We start from the raw sequence: 24,287 nt of genomic DNA, 5'->3' as shown, positions 1-24,287 counted from the left end.
CACATAGTTAATCGCCCACGTGGTTTAATGCGGGTGCTTTGTTTCTCATTTGAGTTTAGCTCTGTTTTGCTCCAGGCTCCTATTCCCAGCTCTGAGAGAGGAGTGGGGCTCGGCAGGGCAAAAGAGGGTAGGCTGGGAGTCAGAAGGGCTGGATTCTAACCCCAGAGGTGAAGCGGCAGTGGGGTCCCCTGGATTGGTGCACAGGGCTCCAGAGTGAGGACTCCTGGGTTAGATTTTTGGCTTCCACATAGCAGTGAATTTTAGCCCAAGCAGCCCTGGAAATCTGCCTTTTGTTTCTCCCTTGGTTAAGCCATTAACTCCCTGCATTCACTTGCAGGGACCCAGACAAAGTAAATGGAGTGTGGGAACCGCTCCCAGCTCACCCATTTTATCCTGGTGGGGTTCCCGTACCCCCCAGAGTTGCGGGTGCCCTTGTTCCTCTTCTTCCTCCTCATCTACCTGTTGACACTGTGCGGGAACCTGCTCATCCTGCTGGCGGTGGTCCTGGATCGCCGGCTGCACAAGCCCATGTACTGGTTCCTCTGCCATTTGTCCTTCCTGGATGTGACGGTCTCCTCAGTGATAGTGCCCAAGGTGGCGGCTGGCTTCGTGGCAGGCGGTGGGGCCATCTCCTTCCCGGGCTGCGTGGCCCAGATCTTCTTTTTCCACTTCCTGGGCTCCACTGAGTGCTTCCTCTACACGGTCATGGCCTACGACCGCTTCCTGGCCATCTGCAAGCCCCTGCGCTACGGCGTCATTATGAACCGCAGAACCTGCCTGTGCCTGGCCGCGGGGACCTGGCTAGTGGGTGCCCTGCACTCGCTGCTAGAAACTGCACTCACTTTCCGGCTGCCCTACGGCCGGGACAACCGGGTAGACTACATCATCTGCGATATCCCGGCTGTGCTGAAGCTGGCCTGCGGGGACACGGCGCTGAATGAGATGGTGACGTTAGTTGATGTGGGCTTCCTCGCCATGACCTGCTTCCTGCTGATCCTGACGTCCTACGTCTACATCGTCTCCACTATCCTGAGGATCCGCTCCGCTGACGGCCGGCGCCGGGCCTTCTCCACCTGCGCGGCTCACGTCATAGTGGTGGTGACCTACTATGTGCCTGTGGTCTTCATCTATATAAGGCCAGGTTCCCAGCACCCGGTGGACCGGGTGGTGGCTGTTTTCTACACCACAGTGACTCCTTTCCTCAACCCTCTCATCTACACACTGAGGAACAAAGAGATGAAAAACGCCCTGATGAGACTGGGGGGTAGGAAGGTCACTGGACCTGAAGATTGATTCCCCGGCCTCCAGCAGAAGCTGGCTGGGGCCTAGACAGGGACAGAGGGACCTGGCGATGGGCATTTCTATGCCCGGCATTTGGATTTGTCCCTGGCTCTGGCAGAGGAGTGGAGTCTAATGGTTATTGAACTCCAGCTTGTTTGGAATTTCTCATGCCCGGGTTGGCATTCGGGAATCTTGGGTTCTATTTTGGTGTCTTGGATGGGAGCTGTGCCTCGTGGTACGAGCAGGGCAGTCAGGGAGCCCGGACTCCTGGGTTCTATTTGCTGCTCTGCCACAGATGCTGTGTATGAACTTGGGCAAGTCAATTGGTACTGTGTTCCCCGTGTAGGTTGTTTCCCTACAGCATGACATTGAGGGCTGCATGGCTAATGTCTTCCCGGACTGGGAGGAGGGAGGCGAGCTCAAGGCAAAGGAGCCAGAGATAGAGGTATTCTGGCCTCTCCCAGGGGTCTGCAGCTGGCAGTGTGGGGTTGGGAGCTGTGGTTTTTGTTCCGTGTGGGTACAGCACCCGGCACAGTGAGGTCCAGCCCGGAGAATGTGGCCCAGATGTGGTGTTCAAGTACAAGGGAAAACAACAGAATTTCAGCAGGAATCCCCGGGGCAGACTCCAAGGTGTTTGACTTGTTTTAGGGACACAGTAATGGCCAAGGGTGTCAGGGCACTGGTCTGCCTGTCCCGTTAGCCCAGCCCCTGGACTCCTCCAGGCTCTTCAATTCCTACAAATAAAATGTCTGTCACCACCCGGTTTTATTTTTGAGTTCCTCACCCCACCCCCATTAAGCCACCTGCACTTGTGTCTTGTCTTAGATTCGAATGCCCTCTCTTCAGGGGCCCATGTGGTCTCTGTATGTCTCCGGGTGGCACACAACAGAAGGAGGACGCGGGCCTTGCTAGGGGCCCGTTGTCACGTCGCGCTACAGAAGGTAACCCACAATGCTTCCCAAAGGAGTAAGACTGTAGGGGTGAAGGCACTGGAGCGGGACACCAGACGGGCTGTGTCGTTTGCTCCCTGCATGCCTCGGTTCCCCCTCAGCATGGGGTTAGGGCCACTTGGTGAAGGCGGTTTGGGTCATAAGAACTTTAGGACAAGGACTACCTGTGCAGAGTGCCTGCCAGAATGGGACCAGCCCCTGAGTCGTTATTGGACAAATTCCCCAGCCGTTGTGAACCTGCCACAACTCCAACTGGAGTCAGTGGTTCCGATCACCAGCTGTTGTGCATTGGCGGCACTGGGGCTATGCCAGTTTGTGCAGGTGAGGGTCTGGCCACATAGGGCCATGTCTGCATGTAGTCAGACTTCTGTATCTTCCCGGCCCGGTATTGTTAATTTCCTTGGTGCCCAGTTGATTGCAGGCTGATGTCAGCAATTCTCCTGTGTTAGAGGTTCACGTTCCCATTTGGTGGGTGACGTTTGTTCGTGTGCAAATCCATTGAGGGCCTAATTTTCCAGCTGAGAAAATCTTCAGAGGAAATGTGCTGCTAGTCCTGATTAATGATGAAGACAGTGACCTTGTCTGGCTTTCGTAGAACTCACGGTGTTTTCATCTCCAAAGTGTGACAGAGTCACTGCAACTCCCATTTGCACTCAACTGTGACTCTCAGTCAGTAGGTACAACAGAAGGTTCATTAGCTGACAATGTAGCACAGTAACCCGAAGCAGTCAGTACAATCCGTCTGCGGGAGAGGGGAGCCCAGATCTAGGGGCCTGTCTCTTCCCTTGGCCACTCATGACTGAGCCACTTCCAGCTGCCTGTTTCTGCCCCACTCCCAGGCTCTTCCTCTGGCTTTCCCCTGCAAAAGAACAACAAGAAGTCTTGTGGCACCTTATAGACTAACAGGTATTTTGGAGCATGAGCTTTCGTGGGCAAAGACCCGCTGCATCAGATGCATGAGTGGGCGGTGGGGGTTTCAGAGGGGTATTTAAAGAGTGGGGTCCCAGTAAGAGGGAGGGCCAGAGCTGACAAGATCTATTCAGCAAGGTGGAAATGGCCCAGTATCAACAATATTTATCAAAAGAGGAAAAAAAAAGTCTGATCAGACAGGGGGATGTGAGCCTTTGTCAGAGTCGAATGGCACCCAGGGCAGAGAAACTGCCTTTGTAAGATGCGAGCCACTCCCAGTCTCTGTTTAATCCATGGTTAATAGAGTCAATTTTGCAAATAAATTGCAGCTCAGAGATTTTTCTCCACTTGATTTTTAAATTTTTTTTGTTTCAGAACAAAATCAAATGGAGAGAGGATCTCTGAGCTGCAATTTATTTGCAAATTTGACTCCATTAACCATGGATTAAACATACTGGGAGTGGCTCACAGTTTACAAAGGCAGTTTCTCTGTTCTGGGTGCTAATAGCTCCCCATTAGACTCTGATAAAGGCTCACACCCCCCTGTCTGATCTGACTTGTTTTTAGTTCTTTTGATAAGTGCTGTTGATACTGGGCCATTTCCACCTTGCTGAATAGACCTTGTCAGCTCTGGCCCTCCCTCTTCCTGGGACCCCACTCTTTAAATACCCCTCTGAAACCACCCCCCCACTCCTGCATCTGATGCAGCAGGTCTTTGCCCATGAAAGCTTATGCTCCAAAATATGTTAGCCTATAAGGTGCCACAAGACTTCTTGTTGTTCTCGAAGATACAGACTAACATGGCTACCTCTCTGATACGTGTCACCCTGCAAAAGGTGTCACCTGGCTGCATCTCATCCCAGCTCAGGTTACGAAGGGCATTGGCCGTTGTTTATCTGCAGTGAGCAGTTCAGCCTCACTCAGTGGAAGTCACAAGCAAAATTCTCATCACCACCTAGGCCATCTGCATAGTGGCCAGGGAAACTGAGGCACACAGTATTGTTATAGGACAGTAGAACTCACGTGTGACATAAGAAAGCAAATCAAATCCCCATTTGGTCACATCTCTTCCCCTGCTTGGAGACAGAACTGAGGTCACTTTATCCAATTCAGGCCCCTCTCTCCAGGACGGGGCATCGGCTGGGATGTTTGTTGTTCACCTTATCATGAACTACCTTCATACTGTAATCTGGCAGGAGCAGATGTGATGGAGTGGGGGGAGTGCATGTGTGAGACTCAGGCTGGATGTGTGTGAGACGAGCAGAGCAGCTCCCAGCGGCTACGTATGAGCCTGGGGCTATAACCTAGGCTGGCAGGTAACACCTCTGCCCTGAACAAAGAGGAGGGAGGAGCCAAAGGGGGTTTTTGAATCGGAGGTGGCAGTGAGAAGCTGGGGGAGAGGGAGCTGGGGGGCAGCCAGCCTGGCCAGGGGGGAAGCTACACCCCAGAGGGGCCCCCCTCGGGCTCCTCTCCCCAGGACAGGTTGGAAGGACTGTCTCTGCCAGCTGTACTGACCCCTCTGTGCTGAGCTGGGCTCTGGCGCCTCATAAACCTCCTGTTCTACCTGCTGGGTGAGAGTCGCTCCTGCCTGCGGACGGGGTGCAGTGAATGGGGACCCCTGAACCCCATCCCAGCAGACTCTGTCACCAGAACCTGGCTCTGGCCCCTTTCATGTGGTTCAGGCAGGTCAGAAGATAGAGGGCAGAATACACAGGGAAGCGTCACCCAAAAAGATATGACTTCAGCCTCTTAAGGGTCCACACCCGTATTAATTCATTCCTTCTCTATGGCAGCATAGCTTTGTTCCCAGGGAAGCAGCTGCTTCTTTACGTACACAGTGGGGTGCCTGTGTCTCTCTTCGTCCACCGGCACTACTCTGTTCTGTTCACTGACCCAGCCTGGGAGGGCTGGACAGACCCAGACAAGGAGCCTTTCACCTCTTATGGCTCCAAGCTGAACACTGCCTGCACTGAGAGCAGGGAAAAGCCACTACAATCCTATAGAAGTGCAGCTGCCTATCTCCACGCTTTGCGGATCAGGGCCAGCGTCCTGCAGAAAACAGGCAGAAAGGATTTCCTCCTGCAAGGGGTGCCCCTTGCGCACGGTTGCAGGATTGCTCTGTGAGGGCTCTGGTTTGCTAGGAGCTAGGCTTCCAGTCAATGGCACTCCAGAATACGTAGCAGAATTCCTGGATTTTGTAGCAGCGACTGGAGTTCTTGCATAAAGAGCTGCTTATGGGTCAACTGCAACACAAGAAACTTGGGTTCAAGCTCTACCCACACGCTGGACGAGTCACCTATGCCAGGAATGTCACAGGAGGCTCCCAAGTCCTTTGGGCACCTCTGAAAATTCCTGGCAACCACTCTGCGGAAGAGGCACCATAACCCTTCCTTGGGCAGCGGCAGGAGAGATTCGTTACTGTAAATAAGAGACCATGGAAATGCGAGCACTGTGATTGAAAATGTACCCTTCAGATTCTACCCCCGCTTCCCTGGCTCTCCACTTAGCCAGGACGGATGCCGGAACTTTTCAAACAGAGGTGGAGGAGGGGCTTATTCTCACATTCTGTGGGCCCGGGGTGGTGGTGGTGTTTGTGGGACTTTTGGTGAATAAAGTTGATTTTGAAGAAGCAGAACTGCTTCTGGAACAGCACTGGGCTGAGTGAAACACCTGAGTCCCATAAATTGTGATTTAAAAAAACCTAAAAGACTATAGAAACATCCTCCTTGAATGTTGTCAACCCAGAAAGGTGTGGGAATTTTGGGTCAAGCAGCATCCTGCTTAGAAATTTTCAAAAAGGGAAAAGGTCAATGTTGACTGAAACACTTGGAAATGATCAACAAGAAACATTTATTGAGCCAAAGAGTTTTGTGTGTATTTTTTTCTGTTCAGAAACACTTTGGAGATTTTGCTGTTTTAACTGTGACAAATGTGAAAAGGTCAGAAGTTGACTTGGGAAGGGGAAAACTTTTACCCAGCCGGGCCTGCTTTGAACACACATCTGCTCTCATATACTCGGGCAGATGTACAGCCAAGAGGCCAGGGGAATTTGCCCCATGTAAAAAGACAGGAAGGCATAAACACCAGCGGTGGTAGAGTGCGGGAGTGGTTTTTTTCCCTACAGTTTCAGTTTTTTTGACCCGCAGCCCAGGTCAGCTGACCTGGCCAGCTGCAGCCGTTTGATCCCTGCGGAGACACATGCAGAGGGGAGACACACACCCCCTCCCTGCAGCAATGAACACCCTAGCACTCCTACGGCAGCAGGGGTTCGCACATCAACCAAGGGGACAGACACCTGCTCCACTCTGCAGGGCAGCATCCCAGAGCCCAGCCCAGGCTCAGGCTCAGGCTCTGTATGTACAACAACTGCTTAATTTTAAGTGTTGTATTAAACTGAGCAAAGGCAGGACCTTAGTTGTGATCTGGAAGAGAAATCCAGTCTGGACAGGCCCACGGAGTCTTCTCATTCGTGAAATACAAGGTCGTCTTCCCAGTGCCCGGACAGCGCTTCTAATAATGCCCTCTCGAGTTTCCCAGTGTCAGCCCAGGGATGTGGTTATATGTACTTATAAAGAGAGCAAATGTCAACAGCTTAATGTTGGCCCAGGCATGAGTGATCCCGAAGGAGAGAAATGCACAGGGGAAGGGTGTGACACCAGAGCAGAGGGACGGAGCAAGCTGCAAAGAGAGCGAGGCAAGAAGAAAGGTTCACCAAAACCACAGAGAAGCCATTAACGTGAGTTTAACAGATGTACTTTAGTGCAGGACAACAAGCTATTCCTGCAGCTGCTGCACATCAATGTACCGTTCTGTGACCCCCTCTCAGTTTTTTCAGACCCGCTTTCACCTCCTTGTTCCTCAGCGTGTAGATGAGCGGGTTCAGCATAGGCGTGACCACGTTGCCGAAGATGTGCACAGGGGTCACCAGGACCTCGCTCAGCTGGGGCTGTGTGTAGATCAGGGCACAAGGCCCAAAGAACATCGTCACCACCATCAGATGTGAGGCACAAGTGGAGGTCGCTTTGCGTCGCCCTTCGCCCGAGTTCATCTTCAGGATGGAGTAGAAGATCCTGACATAGGACGTGAGGATGAGGAAGAAACAGGTCATGGGCACCACCCCAAGGTTGATGAAGGTCACGTTCTCAAGGATGAACCTATCTGCGCAGGCCAGCTTGGCCACCAGGAAGATGTCGCAGAAGAAATAGTCCACCACGTTGGAGCCGCAGTAGGGCAGCGTGAAGGTCAGGCTGGTGAGGATGGTGGCATGGAAGGAGCTGGTGATCCAGCTGCTGGCAGCCAGGAGGACACACACCCTCCAGTTCATGATGAGCAGGTAGCGCAGTGGGTGGCAGATGGCCACGTACCGGTCAAAGGCCATGACGGTGCAGAACAGACCCTCAGTGCAGGCCAATATGTGTAAGAAGAAGACCTGAGACATGCAACCGCCCAGCGAGATGGCTTTACTGTTGGCCCAGAGAATGGCCAGCAATTTCGGGAGGCTGACAGAAGATATCCCAATGTCCAGCACAGCGAAGTTGCAGAGGAAGAAATACATGGGGGTGTGCAGGTGGGGGTCAGCGAGGACAGTTGATAACATTAGCAGGTTGCCCATCAGGGTGCAGATGTAGATGGCTAAGAAAATGAAGAAGAGGATGGTCTGGAAGCCATCAGTGTTGGGGATCCCTAGGAGGATGAAATGAGTCACAGCCGTGTGGTTGACCCCCATCATTTGGGACTCCTTCCTGTGTTAATGGAGAGAAATAATGCCAGTGCGTTACCGAAGTAAAAATACTTAACACCCTAGAACTGCAGTGCTCACCCTTCCTTCCACTTCCCCCGTTAGGAGTGGTGAATATTTCTGTGACACTAATACCCGTTTGAAGCCAGAGACTCACTGTGCTGACACAGAACATGAAAAGAGAAAACATCTGCTTGAAGATCGTACAGTTAAGCAACAAACAAAGGGAATCGCTATATTCTATTCTACACTGTCCTCTCCCACAGGTATTTCCTATTTGGGGACAATCTATACCCTCAAGTCAGCGGCACTGGTATGGGCACCCACACGGCCCCACAATATGCCAACATTGCTATAGCTGACCTAGAACAACGTTTCCTCATCTCCTGTCCTCTAGCTGTTCTTCTGTACTTACACTACATTGGTGACATCTTCATCATATGGGCCCTTAGTAAGGAGACCCTCGAAGAATTCCACAGGGATTTCAATAATTTCCACCCCGCTATCGGTCTCAGCCTGGACCATTCCACACAAGAAATTCTTTTCTGGACACTACAGTACAAATCAATGCAGATCACATTAATACCACACTATACTGGGAACCCACTGACTGCCGCTGTTACCTACATGCCTCCAGCATCCATCCAAAACACATCACACGATCCACTGTCTACAGCCAAGCTCCAAAATACGGATGTATATGCACCAATTCCGCAGACAGAGACCAAAACCTTTGAGATCTTTATCAAGCATCCTTCAAACTTAATTACCCACCATGGGAAGGAAAGAAACAGATTGACAAAGCCAAATGAGTACCAAGAAGTCACATAAATCTGACATAAGGAATTGGATTACACAAAGACATGTAGGGAAACACTTCAACCTCTCTGGACATGCAATCATGGATTTTACAGTAGCCATTCTTCTACAATGGAATTTTGCCACAAATTACAGGGACACATTTGAACTGGAATTCGTTTGCAAATTTGACACATTTAAATTAGATCTTAACAGAGATCTCAACTATCCTACGCATGACCAGGGCCATTTCCCCATCTTTGATACTTTCAGGACTGGGAAGCATCCTACTTCATTTGCTCCATTTACTTGTCCAACTTCTGACATATAACCCTTCCCTCACCTCCTCCCCCTACTAGATAAACCCTAGATTCTAAGTGTCTGCTCCAGTCATCTGAAGACGTGAATCTTAATCAGAAAAGCTCGTGACCTAATAAATGTTAGTCTTTAAAGTGCTACAGAGCTGCTTGATCTCTTGACGTTTAATCATTTTTACATCTGCACGATGCAAATTTCTTATCTGGGCCTTTTCCCCACCTTTATCACCACAGAATCTGAGAGAATTCTGTTTGTGGCCAACTTTAGTGGTTTTCACAAAACAAAAAAGCAAGTACGGTAGCCCTGTAAAGACTAGCAAAATAATGTGTTAGGTACCAAGCTTTCGTTGGACAGACCCACTTCTTCAGATCTGCTTTTGTGGTTTGTGACAATACAGACTAACACAGCTACCTCTCTGTGACCATTTGTAGTGCTTTCTGTCTCTCACTCCCTCTGCAGAGGGAGGGTTGTGTGCACCGGGGAGTGATAGTATTGGTAGGATTTTGTTTTTAGAAATGCACGTACTGCTACGTGAATGTATTAAGGACCAGGATGAGGATGGAATACAGAAACCAATGATTGTGGTGAAGAAGTGCTAAGCCTTGTTAGTTTTGTGGACTTGGTGGTGGAGGGAAAATTAAGTGAGAGAGAGAAGGAGAAAGGGAATAGTCACAGCTGGGGGGTGCTGTAATTAAGAGTTTTGGGGTGCAGCTGCAGCCCAGCTCTGATACAATTTCCACTCTACCCAGGGGTCACAGTTTGGTTCAATGGCTCTCAGACCCAGCAATATAGAAACGGTTCCAGTGCCTCCGCCATGAGCAGCGGGCTGGGCTGTGTAGTTGTCCTGCCAGAGGGGATTTCTTAGGTGAGAGTTAGGGGGTAATAACGAAGTGTCTGTTTGCACTTTGCCAGCAGTTCCCCTGTGCGGAAGAGGCCGGGCTGCAGGGGAGACGCTGGTGTGTGGGGGTTATGGGAGATGGAGAGAGGGAGATAAATGATGCAGAGACACAGCCCAGAGACAGGCAGGCACTGCACAAAGACGGGTGACCACGCAGCTGCATTGATTCTTCTCTGCAGGAAACCCCCGACTGCCCTCTCCTTGGAAGCGAGGCCGCGACAGGGTCAGGGACAGGCAGAGACTGAGGGACAGAGCGAGAAGATCTTTACCAGAGCCGGCGCCTTACACTGGCTGCGTTGGCGGAGGCGGGTGCAACTGTCTGGGGTTCTTCCCTTCTGTCCCCAGCCGTGACCCCTGCATCTCACCATCCAGCCTATTTACCCAGAGCGGCCCATCGCCCCGGAGAGGGGCACAGCCTGGGCGCTTGGCATCCCTCCAGGAGCCTAATCCGCCCCTAAGCCGGCCAGGGCCGCCCACCACCTATTGTCCCACACCAGCACTTCTTTGGTTTAAAAAAAAGTGGTACTCAGCCAGCTCACCGCCACCTCTGCCCCCCAGTCAATCCTACGGCTGGGGCTGCCAAGGTGCTGGTACTCAGTACTAGCAAGTGCCAGCCCAAAAAAGCCACTGCTCCATGCTGCGTCTGAGCCCCACCGCTTCCAGCATCACCACAGGTCTCCCTGGCCTTTAACTCTCTCTTGGGTCCTTTGGGACCAGCACGCTGAATCCCCACCAGGTGCCCAGTCTGAGACGTCTGCAGTGTTGCTAATTAATAGCGATGGCACAATATTTTTGAGGACGCTCGTGTAGTCCTGGGGTCAGGCCTGCAGCCAGGGTGAACTAGTGTTGGGAACCTGTCCCTTTCAGCTCCTGGCACTGCAACACCAGAGTCCAGATTCTGGTTTCCCTCCACCTTATTTAAATCCTGGGGAACACCCATGGATTCTCAGGGCTGTCTCCCTGCTACCACTTATTCTGGCGTAAAGCAGAAGTAGCTCCATTGGAATCAAAGAAGTTTGGTTGATTTCTACTGGCTCATAGTCTAACCCATTAATTTGGGGGGTGGACGGGATGCTCATCTCGCTTCTTCTGCTACCTGACACGTGAAAGAATTCCCCCCAGTGGTCTGATAGAGGAGAAAACTGGGCCAGAGATTCAGCTGGAGGCCTCTGAATCCAGCAACACCTTGTACATCCTCCCGTTCCCCTGCCCCGCTTCGCACTCTGTGCATGTGCACACGGATGTGTTCTTGCGGTGATGCGGGGGGGGTGAAATTCACCACTGTGTAGACCTGTGCTGTGAACTGTCACAGCAGGGCAGAAACTCAGGGAACATCCAGTGAGACATCTGAGGCAGTTCAGCAGCCGCCATTCCTCCCCCAACACTCCCACCAGGTGCTGGCCCAGGTACTGCTCAGGTGCAGTCAGGCAGCCCTGACCTTTCCGAGTTCGCTATTAACCACAGGCAGGGTTATCAACACCGTGTCTCCGCTTCTCAGTGCACTCGATGTCGTGCCGGGTCAGCTGGGCCTCCGGTGTGTTCTCTGACGCTCTCCTTTGCACAGTCAGGAGCAAGGGCTTTTGGAGCACTATGGCTCACACCATGAACCAAAGCTGCTCCTTCACTAGCCGGGTAGGTGGGATGGGCACAGACTGCATCCGGCATCTCCACTGCACACCTGTGCTAAGGGGTTGGTGGTGATTAACTGGGTCTTTGGGAAGATGTGTAAATAAGACACATCCACAGACGCGGCACAAAGAGGGATGTTAAAGAAACGGGACTCGACTGGGGGTTTTCCTATAAAGATCTCCTCCATCTGGTCCCTGCTCCACAACTCTAACAAGAGGCTTGCGGTTTCTCTAATCATGGCCATTTTCTGGCCTTCCTCCGGTGGGCGTCCTTCTTGGGAGCCAGGATGAAGGGGCAGCGGGTGATGTGGCAGCCTGCAGCCCACCGTGAGCAGGTGGAGGGAGGCAACCCCCCGGACCCTCCCCAGGAAGCCTGCAGGCGGAGGGGGGGTGGGCAACTGGGTGGAGGTAGTCCCCGGAGTTTGGGCCCATCGCCAGATAGGCTGGAGAAGATGGGAGGAGCATGCTGGAGGCTGGCGGGCGTGGGGCAACTGCAAGGGCCACCCCATCACACAGTCTGCAAGCTGAAGGGGGTCCATGGGAGGCTGCAAGCAGCCCCCGAGCCTCGACCCTGCCCCTTCAGCAGCCTACACGCTGTGTATTGGGGTTCTGCAGGAGGGAGGGGCAACCTCCAGACCCTGCTCCTCCCCACAGCCTGTAGGCCAGAAGGGGCACTGGAGGTGGGGGGCAGTCCCCAGAGCTTGGCCAGTCCCCACTGGTGGTATTTATTTCTTGAAATAACATGAATTAGGAGTCACAGAAGGAAAGCAATAGGCCCCCGCTTTCAAACAAGCAAGAGAAGGTGTTTCTTCACAGGCTACCGGATAGCCAGAGGGTGTTGTGAGGGCGGAGATTATAACAAGGTTCAGCAAAGCACGAGATAAGTTCATGGGGGATTGGTCCCTCAATGGGTGTTAGCCAGTTTGGAGAGGTGTCTTCAACAGCAAGTTGTGCAAGTCCCTTGCCTTGGTTTGCCAGAGAGGGAAAGGGGCATTTGACTGAATCACTCGGCGATTGTTGTTCATTCCCTTGGAAGCACCTGGCATTGACCACTGTCAAAAGACAGACCGGTTACTGGGCTAGACGTGCCTTGGGTATGACTCAGTCTGGCCATTCCAACGTTTTCACACCGATCTCAGAGGCACCTGCTGCCTGCTTTAAACCCACTCCCCGCCCAGAGCTGAGCTGGGACCCAGGACTTCCGAGAGGCTCTACCCCTCCACACAGCTTGTAACAAAGTGAGGGTCTCTACTAATACTAACCCTAACGGTATCCCATAAGTGACTTGCTGCACGATTTCAGAATACATTCCTGTTAGAGCTGAGAGGATCTACTGTTGGCCTTTTATGTAGCAATTAGATACAGGGCTCCAGGCAGCTAACGGCTAAATTATCTGCCAGAAAAATATGGCTTTCAAGTGTGTAGATAACCATGGAAATCACAGTTTGTTTCCCGCACGCTCACCCTAATCCAAAATGGTGTACCTGTTTATGCCCCAGCATGTTCTGTGTTCAGCACCCGTGAATCTTTCAGAGATTCGAGAGTCATGGTGGATATTCAGTTGAGTGTGAGCTCCTGGTAGGAAACTGTGGTCAGCACACCTCGTGTGACTCTAGGATGCACAAAGGAACAATCCTGAGTAGGAATTGAGAGGTTATTTTACCTCTCTGCTTGGCACTGGTGTGACTGCCTCTGGAAAACTGTGTCCGGCTGTGGTGTACACCGTTCCAGATGGCTGCTCTTAAAGTGGACAGCTTTCACGCAAGGGCCATGAGAACAGCTGAATGACTGGAAAACCTGCTTTACTGTGACACTTAGTTGAGTAGGTCTGTGATAAGGCTGAGATTTTTAGATTATCTCCCAGGTTTGGATTTCCGGGCCCTATTTATCTGAATGAAGACTGAGCGTGCCTGCCCCTTAGGAAACTTTGAAAACATTAGCCTAACAGCATGGCAAAGACAAGGAGGGATATGTAAGAGCATGTCTGATTTCTACAGCTCCCACTAGATAGAAGGGGCTTCATGGGCTGTGGAGCAAAAGAGAGGGAGGGACAGAGAGGTTCACAAAATCCAGGGAACAGCCATTAAGATATGTTTGTATCTGTATTTGCATATATATGCACAAGGTACTCCTGCAGCTGCAGCACATCAACGTACCGTTCTCTGACCCCCTCTCAGTTTCTTCAGACCCGCTTTCACCTCCTTGTTCCTCAGCGTGTAGATGAGCGGGTTCAACATGGGCGTGACCACGTTGCCGAAGATGTGCACAGGGGTCACCAGGACCTCGCTCAGCTGGGGTTGCGTGTAGATCAGGGCACAAGGCCCAAAGAACATCGTCACCACCACCAGGTGTGAGGCACAAGTGGAGGTCGCTTTGCGTCGCCCTTCGCCCGAGTTCATCTTCAGGACAGAGTAGACGATCCTGATATAGGAGGTGAGGATGAGGAGAAAGAGGGTCATGGGCACCAACCCCAGGTTAACGAAGCTCACAGACTCAAGTATGTACGTGTCTGCACAGGCCAGCTTGGCCACCAGGAAGACATCACAGAAGAAATAGTCCACCACGTTGGACCTGCAGAAGGGCAGTGTGAAGGTCAGGCTGGTGAGGATGGTGGCGTGGAAGGAGCCGGCAATCCAGCTGCCAGCAGCCAGGAGGACGCACACCCTCCAGTTCATGATAAGCAGATAACGCAACGGGTGGCAGATGGCCACGTATCTGTCAAAGGCCATGACAGTGCAGAACACACCCTCAGTACAGGAAAATACGTGTAAGAAGAAGACCTGAGACATGCACCCGCCCAGCGAGATAGTTCTCCCTTTGGCCCAGAGGATGTCCAGCAATTTTGGGGTGCTGATGGAAGAGAATCCAAGGTCCACAATGGCGAGGTTGCAGAGGAAGAAGTACATGGGGGTGTGCAGGTGTGAGTCCGCAATGATGGCAGTTAAGATGAGCAGGTTGCCCAGCAGGGTGCAGAGGTAGAAAGCTAAGAAGGTGAAGAAGAGGATGGACTGGAAGCCATCAGTGTTGGGGATCCCTAAGAGGATGAAATGAGTCACCGATGTCTGGTTGACTGTTGCCATTTAGGACTCCTTCCTCGGGTAACAGAGAGAAATAGTGCCAGTGAGTTACTGAAATAAAAATACATAGTGCCCCACAGCTGCAGTGCTCACCCTTCCTTCGGCTTCCCCGATTAGTCACTTTCATTAGGAGCGGTGAATATGCTTCTGACTGTCCTGCCTGATGGGGATCAGAGACTCACGGTGCTAGCTGAGAACATGAAATGTGAGAAGATCTCACAGCCAAGCGACAAACAAAGCAAATCACTCTATACTATTCTGTTTTACTGTATTCTATTCCACGTTGTCCTCATCCACAAGTATTTCTGATTTGGGGGTAATCTATACCTTTGTCCGCAGCACCACTACGGGCACCCGCGTGGCCCCACAATATTCCAACATGTGTTAAGCTGCTCGAGAACAACATTTCCTCAACTCCCCTCTTCCAGAACCTCTCTTCTACTTAAGCTGCACTGATGAATGGACATAAATCTGAGCTATCAGCCAAAACAATCCTCGCACTGCACTACGGAAAAGAACTAGGGTGGCATATATAAACCAGTGAAAGCGGTGGTGAAGTGTTGGCAAAGGGCATATTATTAGGTTAGAGAGAGAAGGAGAAGGGGAGTATAGTCACAGTTGGAGGTGCTGGATTTAGGAGTTTTCGGGTGCAGCTGTACCCCAGCATGAACGTGGTTTCCATCCTACCCAGGGGTCACAGTTTGGTTCAATGACTCTCAGCCCCGGCACTATAGAAACGGTTCCAGTGCCTCAGCTGAGATCAGCGGGCTGGGCTGTGTAGTCGTCCTGCCAGAGGGGATTTCTTAGGTGAGAGTTAAGGGATAATAACGAAGTGTCTGTTTGCACTTTGCCAGCAGTTTCCCCGCGCAGAAGAGGCTGGGCTGCAGGGGAGACGCTGGTGTGTGGGGGTTATGAGAGATGGAGAGAGGGAGATAAATGATACAGAGACCCACCCCAGAAACAGGCACTGCACAGAGACCGGTGGCCAGGCAGCTGCATTGTTTCTTCCCTGCAGGAAATCCCTGGCTGACCTCTCCCTGGGAGTGAGGCAGTGACAGGATCAGGGACAGACAGGGACTGAGGGATAGAGCGAGAAGATCTTTACCAGGCGCCTTATGCTGGCTGCGTTGGCAGAAGTGGGTGTACGTGAATGAGTTACTTCCTTTCTGTCCCGGCCGTGACTCTTGAGTAGCACCATCTGTCTTCCTTACCCAGAGCAGCCCATGGCCCAGGAGGCAGCACAGCCTGGGCACTTGGCGTCCCACCAGAAGCCCTAATCCTCTCCCAAGCTGGCCAGGGCTGCCCACTGCATCTTGCCCCATGCTGCTGCAGAGCTTCACAGCTTCTAGCATCCTCCCAGCGCTCCCTGGTCTTTAAATCCCCTTTGGGCCCTTGGGGACCACGGCCCTGTATCCCCATCAGGCTCCTGGTCTGAGACCTCGGCAGCATCACTAATGAATGGAGATCTCCAAAATATTTTTGAGGATGCACACAGAGTCCTGGGGTCAGGCCTGCAGCCAAGGTAAATTAGCGTAGTGCCATGGAACTGAAAGGGCCAGTTCCCCAGCTCCACCAGTGTCTGGATTCTGTTTTCCCTCCCCCTTGTCTAACTCCTGGGGAACTCTAGTCGATTCCCTGGGGCTGCTTCCCTTCTGTCCACTCATTCTGCTGTAAATCAGAAGTAGCTCCATTGGAATCAAAGAAGTTGTATTGATTTCTACCAGCTAGTAATCTAACCCAGTTGTTGTCTGGAGAGATGTTCATCTGGGTTCTCCTACTACATGACACAAGCCAAAGGCTTCCACCCCAGTGGTGTGATAGCAGAGAAAATGGAGCCTGAGATTCAGCTGGAGGCCTTTGAATCCAGCAGCACCTTCTACGATCACAGAATCCCAGGGCTGGAAGAGACCTCAGGAGGCCATTGAGTCCAGCCCCCTGCCCAAAGCTGGGCCAACACCAACTGAATTATCCCAGCCAGGGCTTGGTCAAGCTGGGACTTAAAAACAACTTCCAGTGCTTCACCACCCTCCTAGTCCAGTAGTTTTTTCCACTGCCTTTTCTGGAAAAAAAAAAATGGTGCCGGTAGTCAGCCGGCTCCTCCTGACCCCAGCCAAGCCCATGTCTGGATTCACCAAGCTGCCAGGACTTGGGACCAGCACAAAAAATCCCTCTGTTTTTCCCTAATATCCAATTTAGACCTCCCCCACTGTAACTTCAGACCATTGCTCCTTGTTCTGCCACCCGTCACTACTGAGAACAGCCTCTCTCCATCTGCCTTAGAACACCCCCTCAGGAAGTTGGAGGCCGCTGTCAGATCCCCCTCACTCTTCTACAAATTAGATTAGCCCAAAGCCTTCAGCCTCCCCTCGTAGATCGTGTGCTCCCGCGCTCTAATCTCTTCGGAGGCCTTCTGCTGGGCCCTCACCAATGCATCCACATCCCTCCTATACTGGGGGCCCCAGAACTGGACACACTACTCCTGATATGGCCTCACCGGTGCTGAATAAAGGGGGATAACAGCGTCCCACTTCCCTAGATCTGCTGGAAATGTTCCTAGTGCATCCCAATCTGCTGTTAGACTCCTTGGCTACAAGGACCCACTGCTGATCATTTCCAGCTTCTCATCCACTGTAGTCCCCAGGTCCTTTGCTGCTGCCCTGCACAGGGATGTATCCATGTGATGGTGTGGGGAGGCATGAGGGTGAAATTCACCACGGTGCAGGTGGGAGACGCCGTGTGTCCGGTGAGACAGCAGAGACTCCGGGGCACATCAGCGAGTTGTTTGGGGCAGTACAGCAGCTGCCCCTGCCCTCCCCCCCGCCCCCCCCACACACCTGACCCCGGATCCTGGCACCCTTGTTCCGGGTGCAGCTCAGATGTAGCATCTGGCAGACCTGACTTTTCAGAGTGCGCTGTTAACAACAGGCAGAGTTATCGACGTCGAGCCGCCTCTTTTCAATGGACTGAACATCACACTGTGCCTACTGGGGCGCCGGTGTGTTCTCTTACCCTCCGCCTTGCACAGTCGGGGTCAGAAGTAAGGGCTTTCAGAGCATCACGGCTAATGCCGTGAACCAAAGCTGCTCTTCTCTAGCCAGGTCAGGTTTCCCTGTAGCGATCTCGTCCATCCACCCTAGCGCCACAGCTCTAACAAAATGCTTGTGATTTCTCTAACCACAGTCTTTTTCTGGCCTTCCTCTGGTGGGCCTGCTTCTGGGGAACCACGACGGAGGGGATAGCGGGAGATGTGATAATTCATCTGCATGGTGTACTATCCCCAACCCATTTGTAGCATCCCAAGGGGTGCCAAGGCTGTTGGGATTAATTAAATGGTTGATATTATGAGAGTCCCCGAGCTGGGCCATCTCTCTGCCAGACTTAGCAGTTATGCTTCATCTGTATAAGCTGAGCTCTGAGTGTCATTGCCATGAACCTCAGATCCAGAACTCCATTGTTGTTTGTATTCTCCCTCTTCTTACCATGGGTAGCATAGTGGGACCTACCGTTCAGACATGGGCCCCTTTGTGCTGCGCCCATCATGGACACACAGTAAGCGACTGTCCCAATTGTGTACTTGTTTAATAGCCAAGAATGGCACAGGATTTAATTATTCATATATGACTGGTGAAGAAAAAAGAGTCACAAATCAATCTACCAAGTTATTGCAGGTCACAGAACCCTGGGGCTGGGAGGGACTTCAGGAGGTTATCGAATCCAGCCCCCAAAAGAGGATCGTTCACACAGCCTGTATTTGGACCCATATTTCCTGTGTCTCAGTCCTTCATCTTAGGCACAAGGTAATGGCTTGCAAATGTGCCCTCTGGGGTCTTTAAATGTCGCTGTGTTGAATTGATACAGTTCTTAGTTACCAAATACTACAGCCCCCAGTTCTTCTGGCTTCTCCCTTCACCCCAGCCCCATGCCCGTGGCTGGGAGGTGAATGGAGATTTCATATTGTCCAGCAGAAGCTACCACAATTTTTAAAATCAACGTGCGCAGTTTGTGCATACTGACATTCCATTCCTGGATTTCTTCTCTTAGGCACTGTAGTCTGCGTTCTTTGGAGGGTCAGGGGGTAATTTAGTTAGAGCCTGTAGTATTCTACATGGAGAGCTAATATTTAATTGGGGGCTCTTTCGTCTGACAGACAGGTGAAGATCTGAACAGATCGAGCAGCTGCAAGCTGAAGCTAGACAAAATCAGACTGAAACTGTGGAATGAGCTAATTAGCCATCAAAACATTTACGAAGTGAAGTTTCCATCAAGGACAATTTCAAAATCAGGACTAGATATTTTTCTAAACTTCCTTCTCTAGGAATCATTTATGGGGATATTTTTGCAGCCACTGACATAAGGCAGGGTATTGGGTTATGTAAACTGTTGCTCCAACACAGAGAACGGCAGCACTCTCTTTTGGCTTTAGTAATCTATTAATCTAACTCTTAACCTTGGTGTGATGCCACTGACCTCCCATCAAGCTTTAGCCCAAGCTGTGATGTATCTGTGGTGATTTTCAGTGGAGCTCCAACAGCAGAAAACATGGAGGGAGATTTCTAAAGGCAAACATGTGAATTGGATTCCCAGCTTCCACCAACTTTGTGGGCCTTTGTGCCTTTTTAAAGTCTCACCATCTCTGCCTGTAATTTCATTCCCATGAGGCTCGGGGGAGGGGGGCGGGGGGGAGAAAAATGAGCTATCCCATTGCAGCTAGCAAATTTTGCTGGGCTGGGTTTAGCCACGTTTCATTTTCCTTAATGCTGCCTTGACATCCTTATTCCTGAGCGTGTAGACCAGCGGGTTCAGCAGTGGGGTAACAACATCACAAAAGATCTGAATGCGGGTAGCCAGCTCGTTGCTCATCGAGGGCTGGGTATAGAGGAGGGCGCAGGGCCCAAAAAAGAAGCATACGACTGTCAGATGTGAGGCACAAGTGGAGACAGCTTTCCGACCATGCTCAGCACTGTGCATTCTCACCACGGAGGCACCAATCCTGATGTAGGACATGAGGATGAGGAGGAAGCAGGTTGTGGGTACCATGCCAGTGTTCGTGAAAGTCACAGTCTCGATGACATATGTGTCCGCACAGGCCAGCTTGACCACAGGGAAAATATCACACAGGAAAGAGTCAACCTCATTGGACCCGCAGTAGGGCAGCGTGAAGGTCAGGCTGGTGAGGATGGTGGCATGGAAGGAGCTGGTGACCCAGGTGCCGGCAGCCAGGAGGGTGCACACCCTCCAGTTCATAATGACCAGGTAGCGCAGAGGGTGGCAGATGGCCACGTACCTGTCATAAGCCATGACGGTGTAGAGCAGGCACTCAGTGCTACCAAGGAAGTGGTAGAAGAAGACCTGGGACGTGCACCCACCCAGTGAAATGGTTCTACTCTTTGCCCAGAGGTTGGCCAGCAATTTTGGGGTGCTTATGGAAGAGTATCCAAGGTCAATGATGGCAAGATTGCAGAGAAAGAAATACATGGGCGTGTGCAGGCGGGAGTCAGCAAGGACAGCTAATAAAATGAGCAGGTTGCTCAGCAGGGTACAGAGGTAGAGGGCTAAGAAGGTTGCAAAGAGGATGTTCTCAAGGCCTTTGGTGTTGGGGATTCCTAAAAGGATGAATTCTGCCACCACAGTGCGATTCTCCATTTCCATGCGAGATTGGGTCATTCCTAGAGGCACAGAGATTATGCAACCAGATTAGCAGTCTCAATAAATAGTGATTTGTTTATCCCTCTGCATCCCCCAAGCCTTAATCTAGACAGATAAATCTTCCTAACTAGCCAAAGCTTGATGACAGTGACTGGCAAGTCAGGACTCTCACATTTGGCTGGTTCTCAATGACTCTGCTCAATTCTGTTCAACTCTGTTCTCGTCCATTCATTTCTTATAGCTCACCCCTCATCGTGGCCTCAGGGAGGCAAAGAAAAACTAATAAAAGCTAGGTGAATTATCATGCATTGGAACACGAATTTACCTGATTCCTAGGTGTCTTCACAATGAGCACACAAAGCAGAAAGAGAACCACCAAAATGCTTCAGTTTGATGACGCTGATTTCTCCACTGTGTGTCTGTACAGAGAAATTGAATATTGAACGGTGGGAAGAGTTTGAGAGAGCTTATGGTCCAAAAGGTCCGTGCGATAATCTAATACATCACAGGCTGTTAAAATCCCACCATGTACACCCAACAACATCTGTTATCAAACAACTAAATTTCTGTAACCTCAGGCAAAGAGCAGACGAGACCCAGGAGCCATCAGTGCCTGAAGTTGGGAACTGACAGACTGAGAGACAAAGATGATATAAGCAGGTGACCAACTCTCTGCTTCAGAAGAAGGCGCAGGAAGAAAACCCCAAAAGTCATGCAGATCTGATCTGAAGGAGGTGCCTGATGCACCTGAAACCTGGTGATCAGTTTGACCCTGAGCCACAACCTACCAGTCAGGCATCTGAGACGGAATGTTTCTGTGCCAGGTCGGAGCGCTAGTCCCCCCCATGTGATGGCTAGAAAGTGAGACTGAGCGAGAGAGAGAAGTGGAGAAGGAAAAAGTCAGAGCCAAGGCAGAGGAGGAGGAAACGTAGGACATGTCAGTAGCTTACGCTCTGTCTTGCTCAGGAGTCACACAGTCAGCAGCGGGTGGAAGTCTTTACCTTGTTCTTCCCTTGACCCACCTGCAGCCATGGAGTTAGACCTTCTAGGCCCGTGCAGTCTGTGGTGGGGATGTGGAGATCGTCTGCCTTAAGGAAGGGGACGGCTAAACACAAGACCTGCGTAGTGACTGGGCAGCATGGACGGAGCCACTGCTCGTGAGCTCGAGCTGCAGGAGCATTTAAGCTGCTCTTGGTTGCACCTTTGGGAGCTTAGTTCCCTCCCACAGTCTGAGCCCTGAGCAGAGGAACCAATTCACCTGCCCTTTGCACAAGCTGTTTGCCACTTGGTACCTTGCGATGAGGGCTGCCATCAGTAGAGGCAGATGTGAGACAGCTGGCAGGAGGCAGCTGCAAAGGGTGTATTCCCCAGGGCCATCTGGGGATAGTCACCTGGTGTACTGGTCACGGCACTGAAACTTGGCACTTGTTGTGTAACTTCACAGCAAGAGAGACGCGCGCGCAATTAGGTAACTAGAACTAGATAAATCCATGGAGGACAGAGATGTCAGTGGCTATGAGCCAGGATGGGTAGGGATGGTGTCCCCAGGCTCTGTTGTCAGAGGCTGGGAATGGATGACGGGAGGGATCTCTCAGTGACTACCTGTTATGTCCACTCCCTCTGGAGCATCTGGCATGGATGCTGTCGGAAAACAGGGCACTGGGCTAGATGGATCATTGGTCTGACCCCGTGTGGCGGCTGTTATATGCACAAAAGTAGAGTACCCACATTCAGCAGCACATTGGTATGTTACATGGAGTATGTTGTCTGAAGCATCTTCAAATTACTCATATTCTTATTCATAAGCCAATTTTTTTAAAACATGGTGGTGGGGAGGCGACAGCAGCCATGGGATGAACTGCCAGCAGTGGAAGTAACCTCCTAGCTCCATCAGCTGCAGATTGCTCTAGACCTGGAAGCAAGAGGATTTTTACGTCTTGAAAGCAGTGTGTGAGTGAAGCACTGTTCGTATCGGGGTGCTACACGCCCTCTTGAGGTTTGGGTTGGTAACACAGTGCCAAAGGAATCGTAACAGATAGAAAGCCGTGCTAGTCTATATACTATCAAAACAAAAAAGCAGTAAAGTAGCACTTTAACTACTAACAAAATAATTTATTAGATGATGAGCTTTCATGGGACAGACCCACTTCAGACCATAGCCATACCAGAACAGACTCAGTATTTAACTCAGAGAGAACCAAACATAGTAATCAAGGTTGACAAATCAAAAAAATATAATCAAGGTGAGCAAATCAGAGAGCAGAGGGGCAGAAGGTGAAGGGGCAGTGGGGGAGTCAAGAATTAGATAAAGCCAAGTATGCAAAAGAGCCCCTATAATAAGCTAGAAAATTCTCCTCCCAGTTCAAACCACGTGTTAATGTGTCAAATTTGAATATAAAAGAGAGTTCAGCCCCCTCTCTTTCCAAACTGCTGTGAAAATTCCTCTTCAGTAAGATGCAAACTCTTCAGTCGTTAACAGAACGGCCCACTCCGTTACAGAGCTGGCTGACAGGTTTGTGAATCAGGAGTGTTGTTATGTCTGTTTTATGCCCATTACGTCTTCGTCTAAGAGTTTGAAGTCTGTCCAATATACAAAGCATCTGGGCATTGTTGGCACGATGGCTACATCTACACGTGCCCCAAACTTCGAAATGGCCACGCAAATGGCCATTTCGAAGTTTACTAATGAAGCGCTGAAATGCATGTTCAGCGCTTCATTAGCATGCGGGCGGCAGCGGCACTTCGAAATTGCCGCGGATTGCCGCCGCGCGTCTCGTCCAGACGGGGCTCCTTTTCGAAAGGACCCCGCCTACTTCGAAGTCCCCTTACTCCCATGAGCTGATGGGAATAAGGGGACTTCGAAGTAGGCGGGGTCCTTTCGAAAAGGAGCCCCATCTGGACGAGACGCGCGGCGGCAATCCGCGGCAATTTCGAAGTGCCGCTGCCGCCCGCATGCTAATGAAGCGCTGAATATGCATTTCAGCGCTTCATTAGTAAACTTCGAAATGGCCATTTGCGTGGCCATTTCGAAGTTTGGGGCACGTGTAGACACGGCCGATGGCATATGTGATGTTAGTTGAGGAACGTGAGAATGTGCCTGTGGGTCTGTGAATAACCTGGTTCAGTCCAGTGATGGTATCTCCAGAATAGATATGTGGACAAAATTCGCAACAGGTCTTGTTGCAAGGAAAAGTTCCAGGATTGGTGGTATTGTGGTATAGCCTGTGGTTGTGGGTGAGAATCCTCATGAGGCTGGGAGGTTGTCTGTAGGAGAGAATAGACCTGTCATCTAGGGCCTTCTGGAGTGTGGCATCCTGATTAAGGATAGGTTGTAGGTCTTTAATCATGTGTTTGCAGTGCTTTGAGTTGGGGGCTGTAATGATCAGTGGTGTTCTGTTCTTGGCCTTTTTTGGGCCTATCTTGGAGTAGCTGGTGTCTGGGTATTCCTCTGGCCCTGTTGATTTATTTTTTTTTTATTTCTCCTGGTGGGCAATTCAGGTATATGAATATTTGGTAGAGATCTTGTAGTTTTCAGCCTCCGTCGGTAGGATCAGAGCAAATGCGATCGTACCTAAGGGCTTGACTGTAAACAATGAATCTAGTTGTGTGTGCAGGATGGAAGCTAGAAGCATGTAGGTAAGTATAGCGATCAGTGGATTTCTGGTAGAGTGTGGTACCGATCAGGCCATCCTTGCCTAGTACAGTAGTGTCCAGGAAATGTATCTCTTGCGTGGAGTGGTCAAGGCATAAGTTGATGGTGGGGTGCAGATTGTTAAAGTCTCTGCGGAATTCTTCTAGAGTCTCTGTACCATGGGTCCAAATCATAAAGATGTCATCGATGTATCGTAAGTAGAGGAGGGGTAATAGGGGATGAGAGCTGAGGAATCGTTGTTCCAGGTCGTTGTTCCAGGTCAGCCATTGTGGGGCCGTGCTAGTGCCCATAGCAGTTCCACTAATCTGGAGGTATAAATTGTCACCGAATTGGAAATAACTGTGGGTGAGAACAAAGTTGCAGAGGTCAGACACCCGACTGGCTGTGATGAC

The 24,287-nt window shown here is 51.1% G+C and overlaps 4 protein-coding genes across 4 annotated transcripts; 1 reads left to right on the top strand and 3 right to left on the bottom strand.

Moving 5' to 3' along the window:
* The first annotated feature begins 351 nt into the window (after nucleotides 1–351).
* LOC142004659 (olfactory receptor 10G6-like) lies at nucleotides 352–1,293 on the top strand. The gene has a single exon (XM_074982294.1). The coding sequence runs from the start codon at nucleotides 355–357 to the stop codon at nucleotides 1,291–1,293; it is 939 nt and encodes a 312-aa protein (XP_074838395.1). The 5' UTR covers nucleotides 352–354.
* Nucleotides 1,294–6,936: 5,643 nt separating this feature from the next.
* On the bottom strand, nucleotides 6,937–7,869 carry LOC142004536 (putative olfactory receptor 10D4). The gene has a single exon (XM_074982179.1). It carries the CDS (start codon nucleotides 7,867–7,869, stop codon nucleotides 6,937–6,939), a length of 933 nt encoding a protein of 310 aa, XP_074838280.1.
* Nucleotides 7,870–13,667: 5,798 nt separating this feature from the next.
* On the bottom strand, nucleotides 13,668–14,600 carry LOC142004651 (olfactory receptor 10D3-like). Its single transcript, XM_074982279.1, has one exon. It carries the CDS (start codon nucleotides 14,598–14,600, stop codon nucleotides 13,668–13,670), a length of 933 nt encoding a protein of 310 aa, XP_074838380.1.
* A 4,728-nt stretch (nucleotides 14,601–19,328) lies between these two features.
* Nucleotides 19,329–20,246, bottom strand: LOC142004656 (olfactory receptor 10D3-like). The gene has a single exon (XM_074982289.1). The coding sequence runs from the start codon at nucleotides 20,244–20,246 to the stop codon at nucleotides 19,329–19,331; it is 918 nt and encodes a 305-aa protein (XP_074838390.1).
* Between the last annotated feature and the right edge of the window lie 4,041 nt (nucleotides 20,247–24,287).

This window comes from Carettochelys insculpta, chromosome 32 (assembly GCF_033958435.1).
Source record: "Carettochelys insculpta isolate YL-2023 chromosome 32, ASM3395843v1, whole genome shotgun sequence".
NCBI lineage: Eukaryota > Metazoa > Chordata > Testudines > Carettochelyidae > Carettochelys > Carettochelys insculpta.
The sequence above is the reverse complement of the archived record's forward strand: the minus strand, read 5'-3'. Positions and strand labels throughout refer to the sequence as shown.